Source organism: Pan paniscus, chromosome 16, assembly GCF_029289425.2.
Source record: "Pan paniscus chromosome 16, NHGRI_mPanPan1-v2.0_pri, whole genome shotgun sequence".
Taxonomy (NCBI): domain Eukaryota; kingdom Metazoa; phylum Chordata; class Mammalia; order Primates; family Hominidae; genus Pan; species Pan paniscus.
The window spans coordinates 78,177,435-78,201,325 of NC_073265.2; the positions used below are offsets into that span (position 1 = coordinate 78,177,435).

General features: G+C 50.6%; 1 protein-coding gene across 3 annotated transcripts; it reads left to right on the forward strand.

Moving 5' to 3' along the window:
- The first annotated feature begins 235 nt into the window (after positions 1 to 235).
- Positions 236 to 23,290, forward strand: ISG20 (interferon stimulated exonuclease gene 20). 3 transcript variants are annotated; one of them, XM_034939387.3, is made up of 4 exons: positions 236 to 6,773; positions 7,039 to 7,290; positions 19,828 to 20,028; positions 23,055 to 23,290. In XM_034939387.3, the coding sequence occupies exons 2-4, from the start codon at positions 7,063 to 7,065 to the stop codon at positions 23,169 to 23,171; spliced, it is 546 nt and encodes a 181-aa protein (XP_034795278.1). In that variant the 5' UTR covers positions 236 to 6,773; positions 7,039 to 7,062; the 3' UTR covers positions 23,172 to 23,290. The 3 variants fall into 3 exon arrangements, with proteins under 3 accessions (XP_034795278.1, XP_054954376.1, XP_034795279.1); XM_055098401.2 differs by having other exon boundaries at positions 6,475 to 6,773; positions 19,888 to 20,028; XM_034939388.3 differs by lacking the exon at positions 236 to 6,773 and adding an exon at positions 6,851 to 6,875.
- The last annotated feature ends 601 nt before the right edge of the window (positions 23,291 to 23,891 follow it).

Genomic DNA, 23,891 nt, shown 5'->3' on the forward strand with positions numbered 1-23,891 from the left:
CCCTTCCTGTGAATTCTCAAGCTGGGATTGGAGGGTGGCTCACTGGGGGTTTGGGAGGGGGGCTGGGGCACTAAGCCTTGCTGGGTGCTTTGGCCTTCCGAGAAGGCAGTTTTCAAGAGGATGCAGTGGGCTCCAGCAAGAAACTAGCAGAGCTACAGAATTTAGATAATTTATTTCTTATTGCCCTATTACAGAGCACAAGTTTTGTGTTTTGTTTTTTGTTTGAGACAGGGTCTTACTCCCGTTGCCTGGGCTAGAGTGCAGGGTGCAATCATGGCTCACTGCAGCCTCGACTTCCCAGGCTCAGGAGATCCTCCCACGTTGGCCTCCCAAGTAGCTGGGATGACAGGCATGCGCCACCCTGCCCAGCTAATTTTTTTGGTATTTTTAGTAGAGACGGAGTTTCACCATGTTAGCCAGGCTGGTCTCAAACTCCTGGACTCAAGGAATCCACTCACCTCGGTCTCCCAAAGTGCTGGGATTACAAACAGGAGCCATCGCACCTGGCCATATTTGTTTTAACTTTTTTGTTTCTCCCTGAAGCTATGTACTCACTTAAAAAAAGTTTTTAATTGTAGTAGAATACACATAGAAAATTTACTATGTTAACTACTTTTAGTGTACAGTTCAATAGTGTTATGTCTGTATCCACATTGCTGTGCAACAGATCTCGAACTCTTTCATCTTGTGAAACTGAAACTTTCCATTTCCCCCTTTTTTCTTTTATTTCTTTTTTTTCTTGAGACAGAGTTTCACTCTTGTTGCCCAGGCTGGAGTGCAATGGCGTGATCTTGGCTTACCACAACCTCCACTTGCCGGGTTCAAGCAATTCTCCTGCCTCAGCCTCTCGAGTAGCTGGGATTACAGGCATGCGCCACCACGGCCGGCTAATTTTGTATTTTTAGTAGAGACAGGGGTTCTCCATGTTGGTCAGGCTGGTCTCGAACTCCCGACCTCAGGTGATCCCCCTGCCTCAGCCTCCCAAAGTGCTGGGATTACAAGTGTGAGCCACCACGCCCAGCAATTTCCCCCTTTTTTCAACCCCTGGCAACTACCATTCTACTTTCTACTTCTATGAATTTGACTAGATAGCTCATACAGGTGGAATCATACAGTATTTGTCACTTTGTGACTAGCTTATTTCACTTAGCACAGTGTCGTCATCCATGTTGTGGCATGTGTCAGAATTTTATTTTTTAAGAGACTCTTGCCCAGGCTGGACTCAAACTCCTGGGCTCAAGTTATCCTCTTGTCTCGGCCTCCTAAGTAGCTGGGACTACAGGCATGTGCCCCCATGCCTGGCAACTATTTTTTTTATTTTTATTTTTTAGAGACGGGGTCTCATCATGTTGCCCGGGCTGGTCTTGAATTCCTGGCCTCAAGTGATCCTCCTGCTTTGGCCTCCCAGCATGCTGGGATTACAGGAGTGAGCCACTGCACCTGGCTAGAATTTTCTTTTTAAGGCTGAATGATCCTTTGTATGTATATACCATGCTTTGTTTATCCATTCATCTGTCAGTCAACAATACTTAGGTTACTTCCCCCTTGGCTGTTGTGAATAATGCAGCTATGAACATGCTGAAAGTGCTCCCAAGTGTACAAATACCTCTCCAAGACCCTCCTTTCAATTCATTTGAATATATACCCAGCAGGGGAATTGCTGGATTATATGGTAATTTTTTTTTTTTTTTTTTTTTTGAGACAGAGTCTCACTCTTGTCATCCAGGCTGGAGTGCAATGGCACGATCTTGGCTCACTGCAACATCTGCCTCCCGGGTGCAAGCTATTCCCCTGTCTCAGCCTTCCAAGTAGATGGGATTACAGGCGCATGCCACCACGCCCTGCTAATTTGTGTACTTTTACTAGAGACGGGGTTTCGCCATGTTGGCCAGGCTGGTCTGGAACTCCTGACCTCAGGTGATCCACCCGCCTCGGCCTTCCGAAGTGCTGGGATTACAGGCGTGAGCCACCGCGCCTGGCCTATAGTTAGTTTTTTTTGAGGAACTGCTGTACTGTTTTCTGTAGTAGCTGTACCATTTTACATTCCCACCAACAGTGAACAAGGGTTTCAGTTTCTCCACGTCCTTGCCAACATTTTTTTCTGTTTTTCCATAGCAGCCATCCTAATGGGTATGAGATGATGTGGTTTGGATTTGCATTTCCCTAATCATTAGTAATATTGAGCATCTTCTTACATGCTTTTTGGTATACAGTTCCTTTTTAACTAATTTTCTTAACATGTGTTTTATAATATGTATCTATTAGCATAGCTTTACATGTATTAAACCACATGAAATTGCTAATATTCTAGTTTTTTGCTTTTTGTTTTTGTTTTTGAGACAGGGTTTCACTTGTCACCCAAGCTGGAGTACAGTGGTACAGTCTTGGCTCACTGCAACCTCAACCTCCCAGGCTGAAGTGATCCTCCAGCCTAAGCCTCCCAAGTATAATAGCTGGGACTACAGGTGCCTGTCACCATACCTGGCTGATTTTTTATATTTTTAGTAGAGACGAGGTCTTCTATGTTGCCCAGGCTGGTCTTGAACCCTTGGGCTCATGGGATCTGCCCACCTTGGCCTCCCAAAGTGCTGGGATTACAGGCGTGAGCCACCGTGCCTGGCCACACTGTTTCTTATGGTTCAACCTTTAGTATATACAGTTGACCCTTGAACAACATAGGGATTGGGTGTTGACTCCCCACACAGTCAAAAATGTGCATGTAACTTGATTCCCCAAAAATTCAACTAATAGCCTACTTTTGATTGGAAGCCTTACTGATAACAGGTAGCCAAATAACACATATTTTATATGTTATATGTATTATATACTGTATTCTTATAATCAAGTGAAAGAAAAAATGATAAGGAAGATAAAATATATTTACTGTATTTATCGGTATTGTAAGGTTTTTACTGTATTTACATATGAGATGAACCATCTGTCTGAAATGGCAGCAACCACAGCTGTAGACTTCAATCTGTGGTACATATCAAGCAATTCAGCTTTTTCTTGTAATGTCACGACTTGTTTTCTGCTTCTTGGGAGCACTTCCAGCATCAGTAGTGGCACTTCATATGGGTCCCGTGGTGGGATTCAAGGTTTACAGTATTGCACTAAGCATGATGAAAAATACCACAAAAACTGCAAGAAATCACTTTTTCCATCTTACTGGGATACCAGATGTCCTGGATATGAACTGCTGAAGCGGGGATGGTTAGTGTCACACACGTTTTAAGCAGATACTTGCAGCGCTTGAGCTCACTACAGTAACAACAGGAAGTGGCTACATTAACAGCACACTGTGTACTATAGTTAATTTTATGCAGTTACGGTTTCAGACTGCATCCCGACATTGGTTTACATTTCTCTTGACTGAGAATGGTGCCACGTGTGGTCTGTAAGTAGGTAAGTTTTGTTAAGTTTTACCTTTTAATAATAGATGTGCATATTTTATGGTAGTAAGTGATAAAATAGACTAGTATTTACATGTATTTTATACATTCATGACATAACTAGCTTCTTAATTTCTTTGATATTTCTAGGCTGTGCAATTCATCTGAGTTTTTTCAAATTGTTGAAAAATCTCTCCCAAAATTTCCAATATATTTATTGAAAAAAAATCTGCATGTAAGTGGACCTGTGCAGTTCAAGCCCATGTTGTTCAAGGGCCAACCACAATTTAGGAATACACATACACATTTTAGGCGTACATGCCCAGCAGGACTGGAGATGGCTGGGCTGGGAGAGCGTGTCCCTTGTGGGGAGAGGGGCCTCTCGCCCTCCAGTGTGAGTTATCTCAGCCTGAGGCCAGGGCTGTGGATCCAGAGAGGGCCACAGAGTGGCCGACTTGTACCTGTTATGGTCATTACAGGTGGTCAGCTGTAGCTGGATGTGTGCCTTGAAAGGCTGACAAGTTTGCCCAGAGTGACTCACCTACTGTCACCTGATCCAACAAGATTTGTGGGCGTAGCCTGCCGATGGGTGACACCAGTTAAAGGTAGAGCGTCGGCACCGGGAAACCCTGGCTGGGGTCGGGCTTCTCTCTGGGTGCTGGGCCACCGGTGCCTGGCGTCCAACATTAGAGCACACAATACACTTGAAAAACAGTTCAGCTGGACCCAGGCAGGGTTCTAGGTGCTGGGACCCCAGCTTTGAACTAAACAGATGGCAGGGGGAACAGTAAATGAACAAGTAAAATACAGTTTCAGAGGGTGCTAATTCCTATGGGAAAAGGCCAGAGAAGGGGATAGGAAGTAAACTTTTAGTTTTTAAAGACAAGGTCTCCCTATGCTGTCCAGGCTGGAGTGTATTGGCACTGTCATAGCCTCAAACTCCTGGGTGCAATTGATCCTCCCAGCTTAGTCTCTGGAGAAGCTAGCACTACAGGTGTGATTCACCACAATGGATTATTTTTTAATTTTAGAGATGAGATCTCCCTGTGTTGCTCAGGCTGGTCTCGTATTCCTGGCCTCAAGCAAATCCGCCTCAGCCTAGAGTAACTGGGATTATAGACACTAGCCATCGCCCTGGCAGGAAGTGCGGTTTTAAATAGAGAGGTCAGGGACAGCTTCATGGAAAGACGTCATGGAATGGGAGCAATGTGACCCCCCAGGCCACAATGGAAGACCTTTCAAGAGTAAGGGGACAGCAAATGCCTGGGCCTTGAGACAGGAGCATGACCAGAATGTTGGAGGAAGACAGAAAGAGCCAGTGTGGTTGGAAGTGTGGGAGGTGGGAATGGTAAGGGCATGGGAGAGGGGCTTACCTTTGTAGCACTGCCTGTCTCTTCCACCTGAAGCAGAGACCTGATCTTACTGGTCCCTCTGGCCATCAGACCTAGTCCTTGGGAGATGCAGGGGGTTTCAGAACAACCTGCTGATGGTTTGGCAGAAGTCACCATGTGCATAAACCAAAGCCCTGGATGTGGGTTTAAACCTAAAAGAAAGGCCTTAAATTGGATAGTGATGCAAGATGAGGTTGGGAAGGCTGGTGGACTGATGGAAGAGGGTCTGGAAACTGCCTGGAGTTGAGGTTTGATTTTTTTTTTTTTTTTTTTGGACACCAGGAAATCACAAAATTTCTTGAGCAGAGAAGTGCCTCTGTGATGAACAGTACAAGAGATTAGATTTTGGGAAATGTAACATGGTAGGACTCAAAGGACCCTTTTGAGCAGGGCATGAAGATGGAGGTAGGAGACCCGGGAGCGACTCCTGCGGCCACACAGGCCAGGCAGGTGAGGACTAGGGTAGGGCTTCCACAGGAAAGGGGAAACGGTAAGAATTAGAGGCAGCTCAGGTGAGACAGAGCAGGCGCAGAACCATGGGGAAAATATTGGAGGAGTGGGATGTGTTCTGACTAAGACCCGAGGAGGTGAGCTGAGGTGGAGGTGTGAGGGGTTGCAGCAAACATGTTCCTGTCTGAGGAGCACCACGGGGCACTGGGGGGTCCTATGGGGATTGTAGAATCAAAGCTATGATTGGATCTTTAGGGGGTTACTTTTTAAGTGCTTGTTTCCATAAAGTAACAGGAATGTTACTTCATTTCCTCCTAAATCAGGGTAACCTTTATGCATTTGAAAAGCATAAAGTCCCCACACAGTCTGAATTAAGGCAAAAGTTGCTTATTCAGGATGGGAATCAAAAACTCACACCTCAAATTTGCATCCAGTGAACAGTAAGCAGGAGCAGTGCTTTCTCATGAAGACGTATTTCAGTCTTTGGTTTTATTTTTGAGGTTTGTTAAAGTTGGGCATCCAAATCCCACTTGGTGACAATACTACAGACTTGGGGAAGTTACTTTTCAAACCACAAATCTTCATGACACTGGGAGGCAGTCAGATTGGAGGGATCAGTGTGGATTCTGCACAGATCTGGGGTAGGAGGCAAGCGTGGGGAACGCTCAGCTTATTGTTGGATCTCACCACAGTGAAAGACAAGCACTTTCCTCATTGAAAGTTGATTTTCTTTTTGCCCCAGTTGTAACTCATTTGACATTCACTAAATACCGAGCCCTCCCTATCTGGCAGGCACTGTTCTAAGAGCTCAAAGTCCTAGCCTGGGAGAGTGTGGACCCAAGGAAGTGTGGCCGGGCTGGTGGGGCCTCCCCAAAGGCCTGCTTCTCCTTCACCCTCACAGAGTCAGCCCCACTGGAGGCAGAGCTCACTGAGGCATCTGGAACCCACGGAGGCCTGTAAGGGCTCCCTCGCTGCTCCTTGCCTTCCCTGGGTTGGAAGTGGGGGCTAGCCACTGCCACCACAAGTTTCTCCTGCCCGTTCCAATAAAAGCCTGTATGTCCCAAGAGCCAGCTTCCCTGCCCCCATAAGAGACCACTGAGTATCAGACTGGTAGCAGGCTCCAGAAGTTAGTTGTGGGACATTCCCTGAGCTCCAGTCCTGGGGATGTTTATTCTCTGGGCGGAGGGTGAGAAAGGAAACAAAGATGTTGCAATCCACTCCACGAACGTCAAATGCGTCATCTGAGGAGGGGGAGGGCCGGGGCAAAGGAGGGGCACCCTGACATGGAGCCTGCCAGCTCCGTCAGCCCTGACTCGGCCCGGAGCTGAGCTCCCCACCTGCCGGTAGCCCAGGAGATGGAGCAGCCCAGCCCACGTGCCCGGCCTTCCGCCCCTGACTTCACTTGATAACAAACTAGAAACTGAAACAGGGTCGGGATGCCGGCTTGGAGTTAGAGATGAGTCACTGCTGAGAGCAGCTGCAGTAGCTGAGCAGTGGCAGCAGAGAGGCAGACGTGAGCTGAGGGCGCAGAGGCAGGCAGGTGAGAGTGGGAGCTGGAGCAGCAGCTGGGGAGGCAGCGGGAGGGGCCTTCCCGGTCCCCAGGCTGCGGGGCAGGCCAGAGGCCCTGGGACACACAGGCAGGGTAAGGCAGGGGAGGGGGAGGCAAGAGGCCAGCTTCCACTGTGGCCAGGTGGTGTTGGAAACAAAGGGCAGGGCGGAGGGTAAGGCCAGCTGGGGTTCGCTGAGGACACCTGGAGGCTTGGTTTGCCCAAGCGTGAGACCGCCCCCCATACCCCTCTCTCCAGCATCTCTGAGGGTCCCCAAGGAACATGGCTGGGAGCCGTGAGGTGGTGGCCATGGACTGCGAGATGGTGGGGCTGGGGCCCCACCGGGAGAGTGGCCTGGCTCGTTGCAGCCTCGTGAACGTCCATGGTGCTGTGCTGTACGACAAGTTCATCCGGCCTGAGGGAGAGATCACCGATTACAGAACCCGGGTCAGCGGGGTCACCCCTCAGCACATGGTGGGGGCCACACCATTTGCCGTGGCCAGGCTAGAGGTGAGTGAAGGCCAGGCCAGCAGGGGCTTCGGAAATAACCCCTCTCCCACTTCCCTGGCCCCTCTCCCCTGGTGCCCATCTGTGACCTGTGACCCCACTTGTAAGATTTCCCACACTGCTGTTGGGAGAAAGTCGGTGATGTCTCCATCACATCCTGGAGAAGGCTTCCTGTCTTCAGAGAACCATAGACTCACATCTGGAAGCCGCCTTTGGTGCATCTATCTGGATCTGGTCCAACTTGCCAGTCTTAAAATGGGGAAACTGAGTTCCCCCACACAGTGACTTGGGGTCTACATTCCCCATTCTTCCCTCTACCCCAGGCTGCCACTGGTGAGACCTGTGGGGAAATGAGAGGATTCTTGGCTGAGGCCCTGGCAACAGGCTTTGGCCCTCCCAGTCCTGGAGAACAGGCTGAGCCTCGGGCTGAGGACCTTGCTCTCAGGCTAGCATTCTGACCCAGAGTAGGCTGTCTGCTCAGTTTGAATCCTGAGTTCGTGGTCCAGGGATTTCCTGCACTCTTGCTCTTAGCTGATTGTGAGGTCATCTCCCCGTCTCACTTTCTGTTTCTCTGAATTACTAAGTGGAAAGCAAAACTTAAAGGTGTCGACACGGTTAGCCACCCCTGGGAAATCTCAGAAGGGCAGGCGAGCTCGTCAGTTTCTAGACACCATGGTAGGGTTTGAGGAAGTCCAAGAAGAACACAGGTTCCTCTCAGCAGCACACACCCAATCCGTGCCAGGCTCCAGGTGCTGGGGATGAAATGACAACAATAGCTACTATTGACTGAGCACTCACTATGCACTGGCCGCTCCCCTAAGCACTGGCCATTCCTGAGCTCATTCACTCCTCACAAACAGCCCTGCCAGGCAGGTCCTCAGGAACTGTTAACGCAGAGTTAAGAGGGTCAGTTTCAATCTCAGTTCCCATTACTTAACAGCTAAGGTACCTTGGACAAGTTACTCAACCTCTTTGTACCCAGTAAAAGAAAAGAAGGATAATAGTAGTAGCAACTTTGTTGGGTTATTGCGAGGATTGAGAAAGGGTCTAGATAGAGTACCTAAATAGGTACTCAAAAAAATGTTAGCTATTGGCTGGGTGCAGTGGCTCACATCTATAATCCAAGCACGGTGGGAGGCGGAGGCAGATGGGTGGCTTGAGCTCAGGAGTTCAAGACCATCCTGGGCAACACAGAGAAACCCCATCTCTACAGAAAAAAGTACAAAAGTTAGCTGGGCATGGTGGCACATGCCCATGGTCACAGCTACTCCAGCAGCTGGGATCGCTTGAGCTCAGAAGGTCAAGGCTACAGTGAGCCAAGATGGCACCACTGCACTCCAGCCTGGGCAACAGAGCCAGAAAAAAAAAAAAGTTAACTATTATGATTGTTTTTTTGTTTGTCTGTTTTATTATTTTTTTTTTTTTAACCGGAGTCTCGCTCTGTCACCCAGGCTGGAGTGCAGTGACATGATCTTGGCTCTCTGCAACCTCTGCCTCCATGATTCAAGTGGTTCTCTGGCCTCAGCCTCCCAAGTAACTGGGACTACAGGCAGCCGCCACCATGCCCGGCTAATTTTTTTTTGCATTTTTGGTAGAGATGGGGCTTCACCATGTTGGCCAGGCTGGTCTCGCTCGAACTCCTGACCTCAGGTGATCCGCCCACCTCGACCTCCCAAAGTCCCAGGCATAAGCCACCGCATCTGGCCATGGTTGTTTACCTTATTATCCCCATATTACAGATGAGGAAACTGGGGCTCGCTTGATTATTAGTTTGTTAGGGCTGCCATAACAAAGCACCACACACTGGTGGCTTAAACAACAGGAATGTCCTGTCTCGGGGTTCTGGAGGCTGCAGTCTGAGATCCAGGTGTCGCCCAGGTTGGTTCCTTTTGAGGGTTGTGAGTGGGAATCTGTTCCCTGCCCCTCTCCCAGATTCTAGGGGTTGTTGTCAAAGCTTTGGGGTACCTCGGCTTATAGATGCCTCACTCAGATCTCTGCCTTCATGTTCACATGGCATTTTCTCTGTGTGTGTCCAAACTTCCTCTTTTTATTTTTTATTTTTGAGATGGAGTCTTGCTCTGTCGCCCAGGCTGGAGTGCAGTGGCAGGATCTGGGCTCACTGCAACCTCTGCCTCCCAGGCTCAAGTGATTCTCCTGCCTCAGCCTTCTGAGTAGCTGGGACTACAGGCACGAGCCACCACACCCAGCTAATTTTTGTATTTTTAGTAGAGATGGGGTTTTACCATGTTGGCCAGGCTAGACTCAAGCGATCCGCCTGCCTTGGCCTCCCAAAGTGCTGGGATGACAGGCATGAGCCACTGCACCTGGTTAGCTTCCTCTTTTTTTTTTTTTTTTTTTTTTGAGACAGTGTCACTCTGTTGTCTAGGCTGGACTGCAGTGGCACGATCTCGGCTCACTGCAATCTCCACCTCTTGGGTTCAAGCGATTTTCCCGCCTCAGCCTCCCAAGTTGTAGTATAGGCATCCGCCAGCACTCCTGGCTAATTTTTTATTTTTAGTAGAGACGGGGTTTCGCCCTGTTGCCCAGGCTGGTCTTGAACTCCTGACCTCAGGTGATCTGCCCTCCTTGGCCTCCCAAATTGCTGGGATTACAGGTGTGAATCACTGTGCCCAGCCAACTTCCTCTTTTTCAAAGGACACCAGTCATATTGGATTATGAGCCCACCCTACTACTCCGGTGTGACTTCATCCTACCTTAACTAATTCTATCTGCAATGACCTTATTTCCAAATAAATCACGTTCTGAGGTATTGGGGGTTAGGAGTTTAACATATGAATCTGAGAGAGCGGGACACAGTTCAACCCATAAACTGAGTAACTTACGCTGTTAAGATAGATGGAATATGGGACAACTGCTCAGGACTCCAAACTCAGGCTTACAGTCTCTAGAACTATGCTGTCCAGTGGGGTCCCCAGCAGCTATATGCTGCTAGTAGACTGAATTCAGACCTGGAGTGTAGCTGGTTTGAACTGAGATGTGCTGTAAGTGTAAAGTCCACACTGGATTTTTTGTTGTTGGTGTTGTTTTGAGACGAAGTCTCGCTCTATCGCCCAGGCTGGAGTGTGGTGGCGCGATCTCGGCTCACTACAACTTCCATCTCCCAGGTTCAAGGGAGTCTCCCGCCTTGACCTCCCAAGTAGCCTCCCAAGTAGCTGTGCACCACCACGCCTGGCTAATTTTTGTATTTTCAGTAGAGACGGGGTTTCACCATGTTGCCAGGCTGGTCTCGAATGCCTCACCTCAAGTGATCCACCCACCTCAGCCTCCCAAAGTGCTGGGATTACAGCCATGAGCCACTGCATCTGGCTGAAGCCTTGTATTTTAAAAAGAGACAGGCCAGATGCAGTTGTTCATGGCTGTAATCCCAACACTTTGGGAGGCCAATGCAGAAGGATGGCTTGAGCCCAGGAGTTTGAGACCAGCCTGGGCAAGATGGTGAGATCTCCTCTACAAAAAAAATAAATAAATAAAATAAAAATTAGCCAGACATGGTGGTGCATACCTGTAGTCCCAGCTACTCGAGGAGGCTGAGGTGAAGTATTGCTTGAGCCCAGGAGTTTGAGGCTGTACTGAGCTATGATCATGCCACTGCACTGCAGCCTGGGTAAGAGAGATCCTGTCTCTATTAAAAAATAATAATTATTAAAATATTAAAAAGAGCCATAAAATGTCTCAATAACTTTTATATTGATTACCTGTTGAAATGATAGTATTTTGGATATGTTAGGTTAAATAAAACATTAAAATTAATTTCACCTATTTACTTTTTACGTTTTGAAATATGGCTGTTGGGTGATATAAAATTACATTTGTGGGCCAGGTGCAGTGGTTCACACCTGTAATCTCAGCACTTTGGGAGGCTGAGGCAGGTGGATCACTTGGGGTCAGGAGTTCAAGACCAGCCTGGCCAACATGGTGAAAACCCATCTCTACTGAAAATGCAAAAATTAGCCGGGTGTGGTGGTGGGTGCCTGTAATCCAAGCTACTCAGGAGGCTGACGCAGGAGAATCGCTTAAACCCTGGAGGCGGAAGTTGCAGTGAGCCAGGATCGTGCCACTGCCACTCCAGCCTGGGCGACAGAGCGAGACCCCATCTCAAAAAACAAAAAAAAATTACATCTGTGGCTTGCATTATATTTCTATTGGACAACACTGTTCTAGAAGTACAGATTGAGTAGCCCTTATCTGAAATGCTGGGGACCAGAAGGGTTTTGGATTTTGGATTTGGGATTTTTTTGGATTTTGGAATATTTGCATTATACTTACTGGTTGAGCATCCCAAATTTGAAAATCTAAAATTTGAAATGTTCCAATGAGCATTTCCTTTGAGCGTCATGTTGGCACTCAGAAAGTTTAGGATTCTGGAGCATTCGTATTTGGGATGCTCTACCTGTATCAACAGTACAGTGTGGGAACCCTGGAGATGGTCACAGTACATTATCATGGTTCTGGAAAGACTCTGTGAAGCTGGTGGTATTTGAAAGGGGTGGAGGAGAGTCTATGTAGGGAATTAAGTGGGCCATAGGGAGCCATTGAAGATTCTTGAGCAATGCATGGGAGGATAAAAACCAGTTTCAAGAAAACTAGAATGGGAATACCATGCAGGATAGATGGGAGTGAGAAAAGAGATGACGGTAAGAGTCAGAGGCTGGGCATGGTGGTTCACACCTGTAATCCCAGCACTTTGGGAGGCCGAGGTGGGCAGATCACCAGAGGTCGGGAGTTTGAGATCAGCCTGGCTAACATGGTGAAACCCCGTCTCTACTAAATATACAAAATTAGCTGGGCATGGTGGCATGTGCCTGTAATGTAGCTACTTGGGAGGCTGAGGCAGGAGAATTGCTTGAACCCGGGAGGCGGAGGTTGCTGTGAGCTGGGATCGTGCCACTGCACTCCAGCCTGGGCGACAAAGTGAGACTTAGTCTCCAAAAAAAAAAAAAAAAAGAAAAGAAAAAAAAAAGAGTCAGAGGCCCTAGGGAGCAGTTACAAGGGCCTGCATCATCTTTGGCAGACAGAGAATTGGAGTGAAGAAAACATTAGGAAAGGAAGAAAACGTTTGGAGAGTCACCAGAAAGGTGAGGGCAACATGAAGAAGAGGTGGGAGTCTGTTCAGGTGCTGATGGGAGGCCCAGGGACACCACAAGGAGCTCCCCGCCCTCAGATTCCCACTGAGCAGTCAGGGTGGGCAGTATGTCCCTCTCCTTCCTCCTTGTCCCCAATTTCCCTCCCCATCAGACAGACAGAAAGGGGCAGAGGAGCCCAGAGCAGGGGGAAAGGAGGTAGTAGAGCACTACCTCTCCCAGTCCCTGTACATCCAGACCTGGAAAACCGCAATTCCCTGGGCACCCTTGAGCATTGGCCTAGGGGCCTGGACGCCTCAGTCTTCATCCACATTTGGTGCAGAAATGCTTTTGTTTCTCAGTTAGAGGATATGCCAACTCCACTCTTTAAGCGTGTGACACGGAACCCTGCTCAGACTGGGCACTTGATAGCCACTGAACGATGAGGCAGGGGTTCAAAGACCAGGCAGGTCTTTGGAACCACATCCGGGCTTCTCAGTTCCTGCTCCATCACCTATAGGTTTGTACAATTGTCAGCAAGTTATTGAATCTTTCCGAGGCTCCATTTCCTAATCATAAAAGAGAACTCCTAGTGCCTCCTCCCTGGTCTCATGCGGGTCAGATGCAGTGACATGGACTGTGGCCCTAAGCGTGGTGCCTGGTTCACAGCTGATGTTTGCTAATTGCACCCATGAAGAGAGAAGGGCAGAAACCCAGTCCCCTCTCCGACTTCTCTTGGGAACTGCGGTCTTCGATGCTGACCCTCGTTTTCTGCCGGCTGTATCTTGTGTGCATGCTGCTCTCTCCCACTCTGCTGCCAGAGAACTTCCCTAAACCTGGCTCAGATCATCGCCGCCTCCCCTATTAAAATATCTCCCATGACTCCCTATTGCCTAAGGTTCCCCCAGCTCAGCACCCAGCAGTCAGGCTCTCCAAACCCCTATCTATCTGCCTTTCTTGCTTTCTCTCATAGCTCAGCCATTGCCTACCATGCATTTCAGCCAACTCCTAGTCTCTCCTATCCCCCATCCCTCTCCCTAGAAATACCATCATTCTGGCAGCCCCAGGCCAGAAGAGACCTTTATGATGCACTTACCCACTCCTGCCCACCATCGCTGCCCCACTGGTCCCTAGCCTCTGGCCCTCCTTGCTGTTGCTGATGCACATCATAGCTCGTCCATTCATTCACACCATCTGTCTATTTCCACAGCTCTTACTATACACTTTATCTGCCACCAGACTGGAACCTGTGTTTTGCACACAGGTGACTTGAGAATGTTTGTGGGATTGAAGTTGAACTGATTTTCATAAATACAAAAGAGTTCTGGCAGCTGCATGGAGTAAAATTGTCTCTGCCCTGTGTTGGCCTTTGCTGTTGAGATGTGGTGATGCATAGCCCTGACGGGCAGGGAGCAAGCACACTGTCTTTAGATTGGGCTGCATGTGGATCCAATCCCAACTTTGCCTCTGGATTGCTCTGTGTCCTCTAGCTTGTTGCTCAACCTCTCTGTGCTCCCCTAAGTAGGATCCTCTGTAACACAGAGATGATTAAATAGTACAGGTGTATCCAGCCCTGTGGCCCAGGTGCTATTCTGAGCACGTTTCATACTCCCCACCACAACCCTGAACTAGTACCATCACTCCCATTTTACAGATGAGGAAACTGAGGTATGAGACTGAGTAAGCTGTCCAAGGAAGGGATAGAGCAGAGACTCAGATTCTGGCTCCAGAGCTGGAGCTGTGGTGTTCAGATCCCATGCTCAGTGTGTGTGAATGCACTCTATAAATGCTAAGTGTCCAATGTATGTAAGGGGCGATGTCCTGCATAGCACATGGGTGGAAATGTGGCCCAGTAATGGTCATTATTTGTCTCTGTGGATGAGGACACTGAGTGTCAATTTGTTGGAGGCTCCGGAGGCAGTTTGATCCCATTTATCATCCATAATGTTTTAATCCCAAAGACAGATCAGGCTCACGGGCCCCCAAATGTGCTGAGGGCCCCCAAAGGGCAGAAGCCTAACAGCCCTTTTATGAGACCCCACAAGGCCAGGTGACACCTCTCAGGTGAGTCTAGGGTTGGCCAGCCCTTGGTTTCATGCAGGCATTATTTTCTTTCTTTTTTGAGACAGAGTCTTGCTCTGTCACCCAGGCTGGAGTGCAGTGGCGCAATCTTGGCTCACTGCAACCTCCGCCTCCCAGGCTTAAGCAGTTCTCGTGTCTCAGCCTCCTGAGTAGCTGGGATTACAGGCATGTGCCACCATGCCCAGCTCATTTTTGTATTTTTAGTAGAGATGGGGTTTCATCATGTTGGCCATGCTGGTCTTGAACTCCTGGCCTCAAGCAATCCTCCTGCCTTGGCCTCCCATAGTGTTGGCATTATAGGCATGAGCCACTGCGCCTGGCTATGCAGGCATTTTTCAAAGGCCCCTCACCTCTCCGTCTCCTCCCAGTAAGGAGTAGTGAGTGTGCCCAGCCAGCAGACGGCAATAAAGTAGCCCATGGTGGCCAGGAGGCTCCGGGGAGTCCCAAGTCCACCCAGGAGTGCTTTAGGGCACTGATGTGAGTGGGACCCCCCCCCCACTCCACCCCTTTTTATTTATTGTAATGTGGCGACATTACTTTTATAATGTAAGTGCTTATGATCTTCTGACATCTCTGTGTCTGACCATTATATAGAGGGGATATTTAGCAATGTTGGGAGACATTTCTGGTTGTCACAGTGGCCGGTATCTAGTGGGTAGAGACCAGAGAGTTCCCAAACATCTCACAATGCCCAGGGCAGCTCCCTCCCCTGCCACGCACACATAACAAAGAAGTATCTGGCCCCACATGGCAACAGTGCTAAGGCTAAGAAACCCTGGTCTATAAGAGAGCGCCACAAATCAGACTGTCAGCACAGGAGGGAATCCATGCACTGGAGACTGGTGTCCAGAGAGGGGCAGTGATTTGCCTAAGGACATACAGGAAAGCTATGATACAAATCACTGCTCAGATTCATGGGTCCCACCTGGCGAGTTAATGTTTTTCTTCTTCCTTTTTAAAAAATCTAACAGTAATTTTTAGTAACTTGTAAATCAGTTTTGTGAGTGAATTCTCTTTTAATGTCAACCCAGCATAAGGAGGGGCATCCACCCTGAGAAGCACCGTGGTTGCGGACACAGATGCAGACAGAAGGGAAGTCATGGTAGCTTGTGAACAGGGAGAGATTTCAGCTGTAGCCAGCCCGGTAGCCCTTGCACAGGTGGGAGTGTCCTGTTGGGGCCCTGCCACCTGGCAGGTCCCTCTGGGTCTCAGCCAGATGAAGGAGGAAGGCTTCAATATCCAGATTTGCCCCAGGGTAAGCGGCCTTGTGGGAACCAGGCACTAGCCGGGGGGCAGGGACACCAGGGAAGCTTGGCAGGGGACAAGAGCAAAGAATGGGGCTGGAGCCACTCCAGAAGGTGATAGTAAGGGACCTGTCCTCTGTAAGAACAAGATTCTTCAGGGCCCCTTACTCATAGCCTCCTCTCCTGGCAGCCAAGAATGAATGAATGGGTATGTGAACTAATGTATAATGGATGAATGAATGCATGGTAGAGGCAGCAGGCTCTGGACTGCTCAGCGGGATTCAGTGCAGAGATGTGCAGACTTGTTAGATGGGAAGAATCCCCTGAAACAGTTGCTGACACCCCTCCCTGGATATTTCAATTCAGTAGGTCTGTGTAGGGCCTGGCCCTCCTGGATTTTTGGATCAGGCACATCTGGGAAATACTTGGAGTAGAGTGGAAACACAGTGGAAGGTGTGTGCAGGCAGACAGCCGCACCTGGCCTGGCACTCCCCTGCTTGTGACCTGGGTGCACACCGCCCTGCGCCCCGCTTTGCTGGCGGGTCAGATGGTATGGAAGTCACCGCCTTGCACAGTTATCATTGTGTGCCTGGTAGTGCCCTGTCCCTTGGTCCTTGTGCTAATAATAACAACTACAGTAACAATGATGGGGTCAGGTGGATCCAGACACGGCACTGCAGCTTTCAGCTGACTAGCTGTGTGACTTGGGCAAGCCCCTTAATCTCTCTGATCTCAGACTCCCTCCTCTGTAAAATGGAATTAAGAATAACCTCATTGAGGAGCCTCCTGATGAGGTAAGGAAAGTGCCTGGCACAGTGCCAGGCTGCTAAAAGATCAATAAATGTCCCATCCCCCAGCCCCACCCCAGTTCTTTCCAGGAATTTGAGAGACTCCTCCCCCTGTGTTTGAAAGTGGCAAAGTCTGGCACACTTGCCTCATGACACTGACTCAGGGCAGGTCCTGTGGCCAGCAGGTCACACAGCCCCGAGGCCAGCCTGCCAGTGCCTTTCTCTGACTCCTGGGCTCCAGCAGGTGCCCGACTCCTTCCCTTTTCAGACCTGCCTCAGTCTGTGGAGCCCTGGCTGCTAAAGGGCCACTCAAGCCTCACCAGTCTGGGCCCTCACCTTACAAATGGGAAAACTGAAGCCCAGAGAGGGTCTTTGACATCCCTGAGGTCACACAGCAAGTTCCAGCATCTCTTCCTTCCCAGAATCTTTGTCCCAAAGAGTGGTGTTTCTTTGCTAAATAGATGGTTCTGTTCTTTCCCTTCTTCCTCTTCTTTCCTCGGCTTGTCCTCTCCCTCTTATTCTATTTGTCTCGTGGTGAGTCACATAGTGCCTCATGTAGACCCCCACTTCCCCTCTCCAGACTCTCAGGCTCGGGAAGTGATGAGTTTCCTGGGAATCCGCATCATGATGACTCGTACCTTCTACGTCTGTGCCCAGCTGTGGCTGCCTCTGGGATGGTGGATGAGTTCCTTCAGGGCTTTGTGTGAACTGGGCCTGAGCCAAGCCCCTAGATGGGGAAAACAGGCCACATTGTTCAGGAGCACAAAGGATGTTAGCAAGAAAAGACACATGACCCATGGCCGCCCACACACCCACATCTCTTCACGCCCTGTGCCATTTCTGCCCGCCGCTGTGTGCTGGGCGGTTTCCTCTGCACAGAGTTTCCCTTGAGCTGCTACTCTGAGGTCGTGTGCCTGTTGTCATCTTTTAAAGCCTCAGTTTTATCGCCATTTCCCAGGTGACCTCTAGCACACTCAAGTTTGAGAAGCGCTGGTGTGGTTCAGGAGCAGTGCCCCTTCATTCTCTAGCACACTCTCCCCAGTCCTCTAAGTCGAGCGTGAGCTCTGTCCAGAGAAGGCCTCCAACCAGACCATGTGGACCGCGGGCAGGCTGGTGACACTGCCTGTTGACAGTGGATGGACAGACTGCTTCCCGCGTAGTGACCCTGGGCAAGTCACATCTCCTCTCTGAGCCTCAGTCTCCTGTGGTTGCCAGGGGAGAACATGTAAAAGGGAACACATGATGTTCCAGGAGGCCGCTGGCTATCTAGAAGGAGAAGCAGGCTACGGGGAAGGTGTTAGGCACCAGGAGGCTCTTTCCTGGGGTACAGGCTAAGGTCGTGGGCTACATGCAGAGAAGGAGACGAAGGCTGTCCTAGAGCTGTCCAAAGTGGGCCTGGACTAGCCACGAGCCGCCCCTTTCCCTAATAGAGCTCACATCTGTTCTATTTTCAGGTCCCCTTCCCATCCTCTCCAACGGCAGCTGAGTGAAAGCAAGCTGACTGGCCTGTGTGACCAGAGCAGGGCAGGCTGTCCATGTGGGAGGCGAGGCGAGGAACGCGGGGCTGGGGCACTCACAGCTGGGCGCCTGGGCTGCTGGAGGCCTGGAGTGGTCGTTCACTCTTCTGGCTCAGTGTGGCAGTGGCAGGCGGGTTCTGGATTCATCCCACTGGCTTCAAGGCCTGGCTTTGCCACTAACTAGCCGTGTGACTGTCCCAGTTATCAAATGGTGCTTGGCAAATCACACCAAAACTTACCGGTTCAAACAATGTCAATACTTATTTCGCTCGGCCACCTGCAGTTTGGGCAGGTGCTCTGCAGCAGGACAGGCCATCAGTTAAGGCACCTTGAAGGCTGGGGGCTGGAACCATTGGAAGGTTTGCTCACCCACCTGTCTGGTGGCTGGTGCTGGCCTGCCTTGGCCACATCACTATCTCGGTGGCTCTTCCCCGTGGTCTTTCCAGCATGGTGGCTTTAGGGTGGCCAGACATTTATTTATTTATTTATTTATTTATTTATTTATTTATTTAGACGGAGTCGTGCTCTGTCGCCCAAGCTGGAGTGCAGTGGCACGATCTCAGCTCACTTGCAATCTCCCTCCCAGGCTCAAGCAATTCTCCTGCCTCAGCCTCCCGAGTAACTGGGAATAGCCACGGCGCATGGGTAATTTTTGCATTTTTAGTAGAGACAGAGTCTCACCATGTTGGCCAGGCTGGTCTCAAACTCCTGGCCTCAGGTGATCCACCTGCCTCACCTCCCAAAGTGCTGGGATTACAGACGTGAGACACCGTGCCTGGCTGGTGGCCGGACTTCTTATAGAATTGCGGTCCCAGAGAGAAGTCAGAAGTCATACAGCCCAGCCCATATGCAATGGGAGGGGAGTTTGATTCCATCTTTTTTAAGAAGAGTGTCAAGGAATTTGCAAACTTGTTTTAAAATCATCAGAGTAAGCCTGGGCATGTCACTCCTCTGCATTTCAGATATTTCCTTTGTAAAACTCAGTTAAATGCAGTGCTCCCTCCTCACTGTTAGTTTTCTGTGGCTGCCGTAAGGAAGCCATCAACTTAGTGATTCACAGCGACACAGATGTCTTCTCTTACAGTTCTGTAGTTTCGAAGTTCAGCGTGGGTCTCACTGGTCTAAAATCAAAGTGTCAGTGGGGCTAGGTTCCTTCTGGATGCTCTGGGGAAGAATCCATTTCCTTGCCCTTTCTGGCTTCTAGAGGCTGCCTGAATACCTTGACTCACGGCCCCTCCCTCCATCTTCAACGCCAGCAACAGCCTGTTTTCCTCACGTGGATTCACTCTGACCTCCACATGTAAGGAGGCTTGTGATTATGTTGGGACCACATGGGTAGGCCAGGTGATCTCCCCATTTGAAGGTCGACTGATTAGCAATCTAAATTCTGCCCGGAACTTTAATTCCTCTTTGCCAGGTAATGCATTCACAGATCCTGGGGACTAGGGTGTGGACATCTTTGGGAGGTCATTATTCTGCCTGCCATAATAGAATTGTTGGGAAGATTAAACAACATAATATACATGACGTATGTTGAGGCACGCTTGGCACCTGGGAAATACTCAGGATGTACTAACCATTGCTCCTACACAGTTCAGCTCCTGAAGGAGTCCAGGTGGGCTTTTGGCACAGAATGAAACTATCAGGTGTGAGGAGGGTCCTAGTCCAATCTCTTCTTTTCAAAGATGATACATTTGAAGCCCAGGGAGGACTGATAATTTGCCCAAGGTCACACAGCCAGTCAAGGAGGGGTTGCTCCCTTGCCAGCCCCAGACCCACCCAGAAGATGCTGGGTCATGTAGGGGTGGGCACATGTCTTCCTGGCCAGATCCTGCAGCTCCTGAAAGGCAAGCTGGTGGTGGGTCATGACCTGAAGCACGACTTCCAGGCACTGAAAGAGGACATGAGCGGCTACACAATCTACGACACGTCCACTGACAGGCTGTTGTGGCGTGAGGCCAAGCTGGACCACTGCAGGCGTGTCTCCCTGCGGGTGCTGAGTGAGCGCCTCCTGCACAAGAGCATCCAGGTGAGAACCTCCTCGTCCTTCTCCTCCTCCCCCTCCTCCCCCTCCTCCCCCTCCTCCCCCTCCTCCCCCTCCTCCCCCTCCTCCTCCCCCTCCTCCTCCTCCTCCTCCTCCTCCTCACCCATCTCCATTTCCTCCCCCTCCTCCCCCTCCTCCTTCCCCTCCCCCTTTGCCCTCCTCCCCTTCCTCCTCCCCCTCCCCCTCCCCCACCTCCTCGCTCTTCTCCCCTTCTTCCCCTTCCTCCTCCCGTCCCCTCCCTTTCCTCCTCCTCCCTCATGCCCTCGCACACCTCAGGGCAGCCTGCCTGAGGCATTGATGGTAGGTCCTGCTGTGCCTGGTCCCTGGCTGGTAGAGTGAGGATGAGGGCAGGGAAGGGAAAACACCCAACAAAGGTTTGCTTTTGTTGTTGAAATCAAGCCAGTTACCCTGTGGGAAGTGAAGCTTGCTCCCACCATAGAACTCTGGGCAATGATGTAAAGCACACACCTCACCTCAGATGTGTCTCACAGCAGGGGCCAGGGAACTGGGATATTTGTACACCAGTTCCCATCAGCCACCAGCTGCTGCTGCTCCTGGGCACTGATTCCGCAGCACTTCTGGCTGGTGGGCAAAGCAGGCAGGAAAAGGCATACGGATATGGGGGGTTGGGAGTTCACCCTGTGGGAAGGGCAGAGGGAGAGGCGCCAGACACTAAGAGCCAGGGCTGTACACAGGGACCCTTCAGGTCAACAGCTCTTTATTAAACACCTGCTGCCTGCTCTAGGCCAGATCCTAGAGATGCAGCGTGAGCAAGACCCATCTCTGTCCCTGAGCTCTTGGTTGGTTGGGAGGTGGCCCTTAACCAGATCATCAGCACACATGGTAAGGAGTGTGTGACGGAGGGAAGGGCAGTGCCCTGGGAGCAGGATGAAGGATGGGGCTGGCAGGGCAGGAGACCAGATCTGAACAGAGCCTGGAGGGTCTTAGTCAAGGAGGGCAGAAGAAGGCATACAGAGTGGGGCCGGGTGAGTCAAAGCCTGAGGCTCGGGGAGGGGCTGGGGAGCATGGAGCCCGCCCCTAGCCTGCTGGCAAGAGCTGTAGGAATCATGTCCGGAGCAGGGAACAGGGCTGAGTCTGGGCCTGTTAGCCTCAAGGCACATAAGGCACATAAGGGCCAGGCTGGGCTTTTCCTGGAGCCCTTGCCGCTCTGTGGCTCTCAGTCTGGGGCCTTAAGCCTGACCCAGGGCCTTCTCCCAGGCTCTGTCCCTGGGCTCATTAAGCCTGGTTGTTCCAGAAGCTCAGTACCCCACCAGGCAGCTCCTGCCTGCACTGATGCCCCTAGAAACCAGCCCTCCCGCCCCCCCCTCACATGGACAGTGGTGCTACTGATCACTGTGACCAGAACTGACCCACAGGACACAAGGAGCTAACATGGTAGAGCTGTCACAGTTGGGCAGTGGTGTTACTGCCCCTCGAGGGAGTGAAATAGCAGGCCTGTGGCTCCCTGCCAAGCTGCGCACCTGGTAGACTGGGCTGCATAGGAAAGGAAAGACCCTGCCACTTATCAAGCCCTGTGGAGGGTGCTGGGCACAATTCTCTCATTCCATCCTTTAAGGCAGGTATAATCAGGCCCATTTCACAGAAGAGGAAACAGAGGCCCAGAGAGGAAAAGTGACTTGCCCACGGTCACAGAGCTCATAAGCAGGGGAGCTGGGAATTGCAGCCTGGGGTTTGTCTGATTCCAAATCCAGGGCTCTTTACCTCCCCACTTGGTAATAAAGGGTGCTGGTGCTGCATTCTGCTTCTGTTCTTGGCTTCTTTCTCCATAGAGCAGAGTGGTAGAACACATAACCTCCCTGTGCCTCAGTTTCCTCATCTGTCAAGGATGGTGACAGGGGCAGGTATGCAGAGGCACAGCGCAGACGATGCCACCATGCTACCTGCTTGCTGATTAATGATAGGGTGTCCAAGCCAAAAAATAAAACTAAACATTAAAAAATAATACAGCGTAATAACGGCAACAAGAAAAAGCCTTTTTGAGCTGGGCCATCTAACCAGGTATCCCCAACACCCTGTCTGGAGTGCCTGGAAAAGGAGCCCCTGTGAGAACAGGAAGTCCTCTCTCGACAGAGGGACACCAAGAAAACGCAGCCAGGTCCAACAGCCCGCTGGCTCCCATGCTGGGTACCGGCCAGGACACCAGGGCTGAGCGGGGCATGCGAAGGGAGATGAAAGGTGACTGCAGTGAGGATTTTCCCTGTGTACTTGCCTCTGCAAGATCCACATCTCAGCTGCACAACTGGCTGGCTTGTGTGTGAGCCTCAGTTTTATCATCAGTAAAATGGGGGAATAATCATATCCAGCTCAGAGGTTTAACTTCAGCCTAGTGCACGGAAGACGTGGTAAATGGTCATCGCTTCTCCCTTGAATGGACCGAGGGCCCCCGACTCCCATAGCACTACCCCATAAAGTCTAGGCTCCCGACTTCGGCATTCAAGGCCTTCAGTGATAAATCCAGGCCCACCATCCGTCCCCACACCACATTTCACACACCCCCTGCCCCCACCCTCGCAGGCCTCTTATTTTAGCTGCACATGCTCTCCCTGCCTCCGAAATGCTTGCGGCCTTTCCTTTCCATTTATTGACGCCCTTGTGTTCTCTCTGAGCAGCCCTTCCCTGTGTCCCTAGCTGGAGTTCCTCACTCCCTCCTCAGTGTCCTGAAGCTTCTTGTTAGAGCTGCTGCAGCCACTGCGTGTGTCTGACAGCAAGTCTGCAGCCTCTGCCTCCCTTGCGGGACTGCAGGTGACTTGAAGGCACAGCCTGGTTCCCAGGAGGCTGGCTTTCGTGCCACTGGCCCCAGGGCTGAAGGCAGGCCAGCTCCAGCCACCTGCTGAGTCTCCTAAGTCCAGAGTGTCAGAGACCTCATGAGACTCTCACCCACTGACCCACCTGGGGACTCTGGAAATCGGGATGTGACCAGGGAAGACCCTGTCACGGGGCCTCTGAATTCAGCCTCATCCCAAGTCCCCACTCTATACTTGTGTCTGCAGAACAGCCTGCTTGGACACAGCTCGGTGGAAGATGCGAGGGCAACGATGGAGCTCTATCAAATCTCCCAGAGAATCCGAGCCCGCCGAGGGCTGCCCCGCCTGGCTGTGTCAGACTGAAGCCCCATCCAGCCCGTTCCGCAGGGACTAGAGGCTTTCGGCTTTTTGGGACAGCAACTACCTTGCTTTTGGAAAATACATTTTTAATAGTAAAGTGGCTCTATATTTTCTCTACGCCATCACTGGGTCCTCTTCTTATTCTTCTCTCCAAGCTGGGTTAACAGTAGACAGGACCCATTTCTGTGTGATGTTAGGAGGGAATGAAGTCTTATGCTGGGGAGGTGGGCAAGTATCAATTTCCTTAATATCTTGAATCCTGTGGGTCCAAAATGTGGCTTGGAAATCTAAGTAGCATGTGGCTTAATTACTAATCCCACCCTTTGCTGTTGCATCCCAGCCCTATTCCTGGTGCATTTATGCCCAGAGAGGTGGCATTACTTCCTGGGGTGGCATTCAGCTCCTCTTGAGTTGGTGCCACAGCATTTGTGGGCTTTGAAGCAAAGGTACAGGAAATGTCAAGGGTGCCACCCCGGCAACCTTGAGCAAGTCACCCCTCCTATTTGTAAAATGAGGAAGGAAAGGTAACAAACTGTGGAGTCAGAGAGAAGTAGGTTGGAATCCTCTTTGTCATTTAGTAGCTGTTTGACCTAAGGTGATTTACTGAACTTCTCAGTTTCTCCATCTGTAAAATGAGAATTCTAGCAACTCGTAGGGTATTTGTGAGATGTTGCATGCAAAGCCCCCAGCACCATGCCTGTCCTAGCTTAAGCACCCACCAGG

Excerpts from the sequence above, each read along its gene's own strand:
- ISG20 (XM_034939387.3), top strand. The coding sequence starts at position 7,063 with ATGGCTGGGAGCCGTGAGGTGGTGGCCATGGACTGCGAGATGGTGGGG. Across the intron at positions 7,291-19,827 it reads TTGCCGTGGCCAGGCTAGAG|ATCCTGCAGCTCCTGAAAGG; the intron begins GTGAGTGAAGGC and ends CTTCCTGGCCAG. Across the intron at positions 20,029-23,054 it reads TCCTGCACAAGAGCATCCAG|AACAGCCTGCTTGGACACAG; the intron begins GTGAGAACCTCC and ends TTGTGTCTGCAG.